The sequence below is a fragment of the Pyricularia grisea genome (genome assembly GCF_004355905.1).
Source record: "Pyricularia grisea strain NI907 chromosome Unknown Pyricularia_grisea_NI907_Scaffold_1, whole genome shotgun sequence".
NCBI lineage: Eukaryota > Fungi > Ascomycota > Sordariomycetes > Magnaporthales > Pyriculariaceae > Pyricularia > Pyricularia grisea.
The window spans coordinates 6,443,616-6,451,724 of NW_022156716.1; the positions used below are offsets into that span (position 1 = coordinate 6,443,616).

Below are 8,109 nucleotides of genomic sequence, written 5' to 3' on the forward strand. Positions count from 1 at the left end.
TTATATCGCCACTGGATATATCTCCATCTCCAATACTACCTCTTATTCTTTCCCTTGAGTCAGATTCTGCTGCTTTCATTCAGCCCAGTAGGCCTTGTCTTTGTTGTGCTTGTCATGTCTTGCACATCGGCGCAAAGATCGACTGTCCAAGCTGCAACACCTTGCTCTAGAATCTAGCCTTAGCAGGCTAGAAGTCTAGCGGTTGTTTTTCAGTGGGTCCTGCCGTCGCTGTTGATATTATGTACGGTGAGATATGTAGTCTTGCGATCCTTGCACGTTGAGCTGGAGCGACTACTCCGGTCCTCGACCAAGAAGCCCCAGTCCTGGTTTGCATCAGAAGACTTTTTACAAGGATAGTTTCCGTTTAGTTTTCTATTTGATTTGCTCACCTATGAGACCGTCTCTTCAGAGAGAAGCTTTCTACCACAGGAGCAGGCAAACCGAAACCCCCTCCCCTGTTACCGTACGCATAGGCGTGGGTCTTCACCAACCTAACTATCCGAGGGGAGTTTGCAGTATCTGCCGCGGAGTAGCTTTATTTTTACTATGGTGGTAAGGGTAAAAATCCACCTCCCTGTACAGTGTCCACTGGCGTGGGCTTTGTGCGCATTGCCGACTTTGGTAATAGTTTTGAAACAAAAAAATAATTTAGGTACTTGGTGGTTCCCGCGAACAGTTCAGTTAATAAAGCCCGAGGTACACACGTACGGCGACAAGGGATGGTTTCTTTTTTCGCCTGATACCATAGTATTTATTTTTTTATTTTTTTATTTCTGCAAAAAAAAAAAAAAAAAAAAAAAAAAAAAACANAAAAAAAAAGAAAGAAAAAGAAAAAACTCATTACCAAAATCGGGAACACTCACACGGCCCACAGCGCGGTGAGAACTGTTCAGGGATGAGGACTTTTACCCCTACCACTATTGTAGGCGCACGTAGATCAGTGTCATTACTTTCAACCACATTGCTGACATGGCCCGTCCTACCCACAGAGCGCGGCGAGGCCTTAGCTGCTCTTCTGGTCATCAGTTGTACAACTGAGTGGGAGCAGCACATGACATGCCTTGAAAAATGATTGATATAGCCCGTCTTAATCGTAGCCTTAGGCCATTCGCTCGCTCGATATCTCGCCACTGTCGTGGTTAGACATATCGAGAATCTTCTTGGCACCCTTCCTCTTGTTTCTATCTTTCGGACCGAAGAAATTTATCGAAGCGGTTTGCCACGATACAGCTGTATGACAGTGTTCACCGTTGCTAGTCTCCACCGCTTGGTTTGTGCTATTTATGCCGCGAACTCGACTGTTTAGTAGTGCACTCTACCAGGCTAGGGATAAGCTTGCCCACTAGACGCGTATGCGACACGAGTGTATGCGATACCTGTGTAATAAGGTAGCTTGATGGGGTGAGCCAATCCATATGGATATCCTTTAAAGGAAAACTCTGTAAAAGTCAAATTGGTCAGGTTGGCGGACGAAAGATCGAAATCATCGACTTTTATCAGTAAATCGTAGATTCAAGATGGCCAATATCGTGTAAAAAGAAATGTGGCAGTTGGAATGCAACCAACTTACAGCCCCGACTAACATCTAGAATTGATCAATCCCATGTCTTCGACGTCCTTAGTCCACATGCCGGAGATGACTTCATGAGCATCTAGCCCGTCGATTGTAGAAATTGGTTGCCTGGACTTCTTGACTTTGACGTGGTACATCGGTGCGGAGAAGCGAAGATACTAGCGGGTCGTCTTGCCATTGTATTGCTGACACCGACGGGGGCGCTCATGTCACGCGGGTATTTTTCCATACATGGCAGCAGCCGGATTCCGCCATGGGCCAGTTAATTGTTCGTGAAGCAAGGCTGGGAAGGGACAACTTTGCTCCCCCTCAACGCAGGCTGGATGGGATTGGAAGGTTCGATTTTGAAGTCATGGTACATTGACTACGGGCGGTCTTCAAATTCCCGTGTTTATGGTCAAGTACTAAAGTAGCTAGCCGGTAGGAATAGCCGAACTTACCGAAGACGTGGAAGGTTGCCTACCTAACTATCTTAAAACCGTGGGGTCGTGCTGATGCCAAGCTTTGCCGAGAAATGTGTAAGGTGGCATGCACTCCCCGGCAGAATGTCTTCGAGGTAGACAAAAGGAGACCTATCAGGCAAGATGACAGCGATAAAACTCGGCAGGTTTCCTATTTGGCACTCTGCATGTAATATTGACTGACATAAATCACAGAGCCGCACAGTGCTAAGCCAGACATGGGCACTTCCATTGTTATGAATGGTGCCAGACGGACCTTGTCCATCATCACTTGGCGTCAGAGTCGCCCAGACTCTGTTGCCTAGATCTTCCAGAGTTCATCAACCGATGTTTTCTGTCATCTGCAGACATTCTGAGGAGTGCTTTCAGGAGAATAAACATGTATAAATAACCTCAAAGACAGTCCCGTCAGCCATATTCTTTCCATATTTGAGACAGCAAGCTGCTTTACTTAATATTAGGAAGCACATCTCGCAATCTCGAAGCCTCCCAACCACGCTCGATAAGATGCAGCTCACTCGCTTCCTCGCCGCCTGGCTCCTCCCAGCATTGGCCATGGCCCAGACAACTACTTTCCAGACGTCAACCATCACTTCCACGGCCACGGCCACAGCCCCCGCCACTCCGTCTCCCACCATGCCCGGTCTAGCTCCCGACTGTGATGGCTTCCACAAGCTCGTAGACGGCGAGAACTGCTTTGGGATTGCCTCTAAGTACGGCATTACCATGGACCAGCTTTATACCTGGAACACGATTGTGAATGCTGGTGAGTCTTCGAAATTTCTTTTCGCAAAGCTGGCAACGTCAATCAAATCTCATCTAACAAAGTCCCGCTTCCAGCATGCTCCAACCTTTGGGCCGGTTACTACATGTGCGTACATGTTCCAGGTGCCGAGGCGCCGACTAAGCCGGAACCTCAGATGCCTGGCGTCGTCGAGAACTGCCAGGAGTTCTACCAGGTCAAGGCCGGAGACAGTTGCTGGTCCATATACACCGAAGCCGGCATCACCTATGAGCAGCTCCGTTCGTGGAACAAGGGGATCGATGCGGCCTGTGGAAACTTGTGGCCCGACTTTTACGTTTGTATCGGTGTGTAAGGGCGAGGCTTGAAACCTGTCAATGCTACACCTGGGATGGGCCTTGTTAAGACTTTTGGATTCTCGTCGTTCTTTTGTTTTCGTTTAATGCTTCCTCGGACTTGCTCTCTGATCACTCCATGATGCTTGACATCTCATTCGGAGAGAGGCTATTTATATTTTATTTCCTTTTTTTACCTACCCCCCATCCCTAAACTAGCTTAACTAACAACAACACAATTTAATATCAATGTCATCATTGGCCAATACTAACGGGTACGTTAAGGGCTGTATGGAGCACGCTTCAACCAAGCTAGGAAGCCCATATCTTATGCAGGTATGGGGATCATCATGCACCTGCTTGAATTGGAGTCGCAACTGTATTTGTACCACATGTTATATTCAGAAGTTTATTCAAATTTGATCGGTGTATCTTAGCCTTCGGCAGCAGATTGGGTCGTCTCTTGTCTTCCCTCCAGCCCGCCGCCGGCCGCCACCAGGCTCTGCTCGTCTTGTCAGTTGAGCTTTGCAGTGCAATACCTATGCAGCGGCGCCGTAAGCGTACTATTGGCGTATTCGTGAACGACTTAGTAACGGAACTGCGTTAAAATCGGCAATTGGTAACGCCAGCCGTACGAAAAGTTGGGCAAGCCGTACAAGAGGAAAATGGTCCTTTTGGGGTTATTTTCGGCCTTGGACAACATGTAGCTGTAGATATTTCCCGAATCGACGGGGGCGAAGGGACGCATCGTTTGGAAGCCAGCGGGAGAGCCGCCCGCCGTTTGAGGGAGGGCCAAGGTTACTTCTCCCCGAGCCTGAATCGGCAGATATTCAAGACTCCATCGTCACTTTTTGCGGATACGCATTGCTTACCATCCGAGAAGACGACCAAATGTACGACATGCACAGTCTAGTACACTTGGTGTCAAGGCTATGGAATGCGAAAGCTTCAGAAACGATAGAAATAACCTTGCACGCTCTCTGACATTTCAAAAACGCCCTTCAGTTCAGCGGTTTAGTCAGAGCGACTGCCATTTGAAGAAGCGCCTGTCTTTGGAATTTTCTCGGTATGGTACTGGTTCGTAATTTTGGAGAACTTGGCCGTCGCAGAGAACCACGTCCAACATCCTTCCGTTTGTGAGGGCCTACGACAGAAAATTGTCGGGTTCAGGATGGTCGGGCGGGACGTTTGCGATCCCCATATCTTCGGCAAGTACCGTAATGTTTACAAAGAGCCTTCCCAAACGATTTGTTTTCGGCAGCAAACATTTGTGGCCTCCATCACCGACAGAAAGATTGAAATCTACAGCCTTCGCTTGCGGGTTATTCCTTGGGGCTGTGTTAAGAAACCATCCGGGGGCTATGCACGTGTCGAGGATCCACGGATCGTTTTCGCCGTTGGAAACGATCTCGAACCCAGACACTGCATCTTGCAGTTGGCTACCGACTTTTTGCATCAGGTTGTTAAAAAAAAAAAAAAGAAAAAAAAAAAAAACTGGTGTTTGTTTGGCTCGGTTAATCTGCGTTTCTGCGTTGTTGCTGTAAAACTGGTCGCCTTCAGGGGGTTTCCACTCTTGGAATTCAGACTCTCAGTAACTACAAGCTCCAGTTAATCGCTTTAGACGCTTTACTCACCTGTCAGCGGAGAGCATTAGGCTGCTTTAGCTCTGGCGAGTTCTATGCCAAATAGGCAGTGACAGCATGCCACGCATGATCGGTATCAGTGGCGACTAATTGTTTGTTCTCATCTAGCTCTAGATGCTTTTTGGGTATTTTTGTCAGCCCTCCGCATCATATTGTAATCATGGCCGCTATATCTCAATCTGGACGCTGCTGTTCGATTCTCAAAAAGAGCAGCATACGCCAAGTCACTTAACGAAGCAATTATTTCAAGTTTGAACTAGTGTGGTAGTTCTCAGCTCACCACCGTTCAAACAACACCCAACTCAACAGTAAAAGATGAACTTTGGAGTTTATTGTCGAGCCAGTCAATCAGCTGATTGGAGTAGCAATACTTCGTAGGTATATCTTCTCTGCCACATGCGTGCTGTATCTGTCAATTGCAGGCGAAATCAACGAGGCTCTGCTTAGGCTTCTCATCTCCACGCAGGTAATGGGATGTGAATTGATGTATAAGTCGAGATAAGAGAGCTGGGGAGCCTGAATTGCCGATAGTAAACTTCTTTTGAAATTCTTTAATCAAATGAAGAGGGTTTTATTATTTCGTACTTGAGAATGAAAATGTTAAATGGCATATATTCTTTTGGTTTCGGGGCTGAGAAATCGAAGAATGTAACAAGACCACAGCAGCCATAGACGCAAGACGTAGAACTTAAAACCAATACACTATTGCAGCCCTCAAGTACTCCTCCGCCTGCATTTAAACTCCGACAGACTGGAAGCCCCTAATAGTATCGCCGATGGTTTCCTCCAAATTGCGCCATTTAATGCCCAATATCTTGTCCGTCGCGGAACTGTCGAAGGAGCATCGTGCATCTTCGGGCGGGATTTCACCTCCCTTAGCATCAGCGCCTGGGAGTTTGTCGGCGTACTTTTCTCCAAAGTTCTTCCTGGCCACCTCGAGTATGTCGCGGTTGCCAAAAGTCCCCCCGATCGTCAAGAGCCTTTTCCCGCCCGCCTCAGGCACCTCGATGGCGAGGATGTGCGCCGCCGCGACATCGCGAACATCAACCCAGGTAAACACACCCCCCGTGGCAGGTATACCGGTTTCTTTCCACTTGCCTCTCAGCAAATCCAGGATAAGCCCGTTGGAGAAATTGACAGATTCGGCGTTGGCAAAGTACGGGACCACAGGGCCAAAGACAATGGGCGGGTTGATAGTAACCAGATCGAACTTAACGGCTGGGTCGCGCACGAAATCCCAGGCGGCCTTCTCGGCAAGCGTCTTGGACACGAAGTATGCAGTCTTTACATTTTCGGGATGCGCGATAGCGTCCTCCAGCGTGTTCGGGTTCCAGCTTGACTCGTTCAGTAAACATTTGGCGTCAAGTTCGCGCTCCATATCCATTATGGCGGCAGTGGACGAAGTGATTACCACCCGCTTGACGGACGGTGCAGAACGGGCTAGTGCCTTAAGAATACCGGTGGTGCCGATCACGGCTGGGTCAACAAGCTCGCTGGGGTGTTCTTAGGGCTACAGGGTTAGTTATATTTATTTTCAAGACTCCAGAACTGCCAATTTTTGGGAGACTTACTATAGTTCATGGAGACGGGGGACGCGATGTGCATAACGAACTCGATGCCCGGCGTCTTGACTGCCTCATCAAAGGCATCGGGCCTGGCAATATCGGGGACGATGGCGAAATCTAGCTGGTCCTTGCGGAGGCTCGGGTGCGCATCACGAATAATGTCGGCCTTGGCCTCACTTCTTACGGTCGCAATAACCCGGTAGCCTTTCTCGAGCAGCTGATCAAGCGTGTGGGCTGGGCATGAGGACGATGTTTGTTAGTCTTCTCATTTAAGAATGATACAAAAAAAAAAAAAAAAAAAAAAAAAAAAAAAAAGAAAAAAAAAAACTCGTGTGGTGTTTTGTTAGAACACATTCGAGGTCTGCTTTGCACGTACCTGCTATGAAGCCAGACGCGCCTAGCAAAAGAGTAAAGCTCGAACGTTAGCGACATGAAAAGCTGCATTTCCGGAGCATGCAACTGTGTTTGGGTTACTGTAACTTAAATACCTGTAATTAAAACTATAGGTTTTGAAGTCATGATGATGGTCGGCAGTGTGTTGGTGGTATTCGTTTCGAGAAGATGATTAATAATTGTGAAAAGTTCGTCCGAATGAGCGGCTCAAAGTTTGGACTTATATAATGTCCGGCAAGTCGCATGAACACAGTTCCTACATGTAGTTTATCTTCTTGAAAATAAGCCCGACGGCCGGTGGGATAACGATAAATAATACATACTGACTCGGGATGAGCGGTCTCGATCCTTAGTATATACATGTGCAGGGACTGTAGCGGGATATTCCAATCCTGGGGCTCGGGTTTGGCCCTTAAGCCGGGGTTCATAAAGTATTGGGCTTCTAAATTAGTCCTAAAACCGACGATGACAAATTCTGAAAACATTGTGATCGCTACAATTACGTGGATTCATTTGTTAAAAGAATGCGTACCTGGTATATACCCCTGCCCCTATTAGGGCTCCATCGGAGCCTTGATGTAGACCGAAGGCGGGAAACGTCGGGCTACTTAAATTACTCGGAGTCCTTGGTTGATCAAGTCCGAAAGTGGGACTAACGAAATCCTACTACACAACTCAACGAATACTCCAACGTTTCCTGTTTCCAGATAAAAAGCTTGCCCCAAATAATGTTCCCTGGTTTATTACCGTCGTGCCTGCCTCTAACATTTGGCAACAGAACCATAAGAATACGTGCATATTTAATTAATAAACAGGTAAAAAATATTGTTGCTTGGGTTTATTTATTGTTAAATGCTTCACTAGACCATGTTTAATTACTAACACCGGTGTTAAATGTTCTCCCTAACCTTGATATTTGAATGAGGTTATTCCGTCCCAATACTGCTTAAACCGCTTTTACAAAAAAAGCTCTCTCGGGTCTCTCCGTTCCGCCGGGATGTAAAGCTGCTCGTCTACCATTGCCGAAAATATTTTAAATCTAGTAGTTATGCCAAATAAAGTCCAACACGGACGGCCGGGCACCCGTCTGCGTCGCAAGCAAGTTCCGGGTCTCCACCGCAACCGGCGTGGGCACCATGCGCCGTCAAATCCCTCCCCGGGTCGACGTACGAGCACCTTTGAGCGCTGTCGCAGCGCGGTAAAGCGCGTTTCTGTAATCGGCCTTTTATGGAGCGCGGCGCGGTTGTTGACAGGGCCAGTGCCAGTAAAAGTCTGCGTAGTGGCCTTTTTAATAAAACTATCATTGAAAACGGGGTGCATTTAGGCCTTGAAGTATAATGAGGTTATTACGGGTAAGGCAGTTGGAGATGCTGCGGTTCCTGGTACATAACCCGGAT

General features: G+C 47.6%; 2 protein-coding genes across 2 annotated transcripts; one reads left to right on the plus strand and one right to left on the minus strand.

Annotated features, from left to right (window-relative positions):
• The first annotated feature begins 2,230 nt into the window (after nucleotides 1-2,230).
• PgNI_02002 (uncharacterized protein) lies at nucleotides 2,231-3,540 on the plus strand. The gene is made up of 2 exons (XM_031122073.1): nucleotides 2,231-2,800; nucleotides 2,875-3,540. Exons 1-2 carry the CDS (start codon nucleotides 2,542-2,544, stop codon nucleotides 3,129-3,131), a joined length of 516 nt encoding a protein of 171 aa, XP_030986277.1. The 5' UTR covers nucleotides 2,231-2,541; the 3' UTR covers nucleotides 3,132-3,540.
• Nucleotides 3,541-5,340: 1,800 nt separating this feature from the next.
• Nucleotides 5,341-6,995, minus strand: PgNI_02003 (uncharacterized protein). Its single transcript, XM_031122074.1, has 4 exons — nucleotides 6,808-6,995; nucleotides 6,696-6,716; nucleotides 6,326-6,553; nucleotides 5,341-6,257 (listed from the first exon to the last, which is right to left on the minus strand). Exons 1-4 carry the CDS (start codon nucleotides 6,836-6,838, stop codon nucleotides 5,491-5,493), a joined length of 1,047 nt encoding a protein of 348 aa, XP_030986276.1. The 5' UTR covers nucleotides 6,839-6,995; the 3' UTR covers nucleotides 5,341-5,490.
• Nucleotides 6,996-8,109: the final 1,114 nt, after the last annotated feature.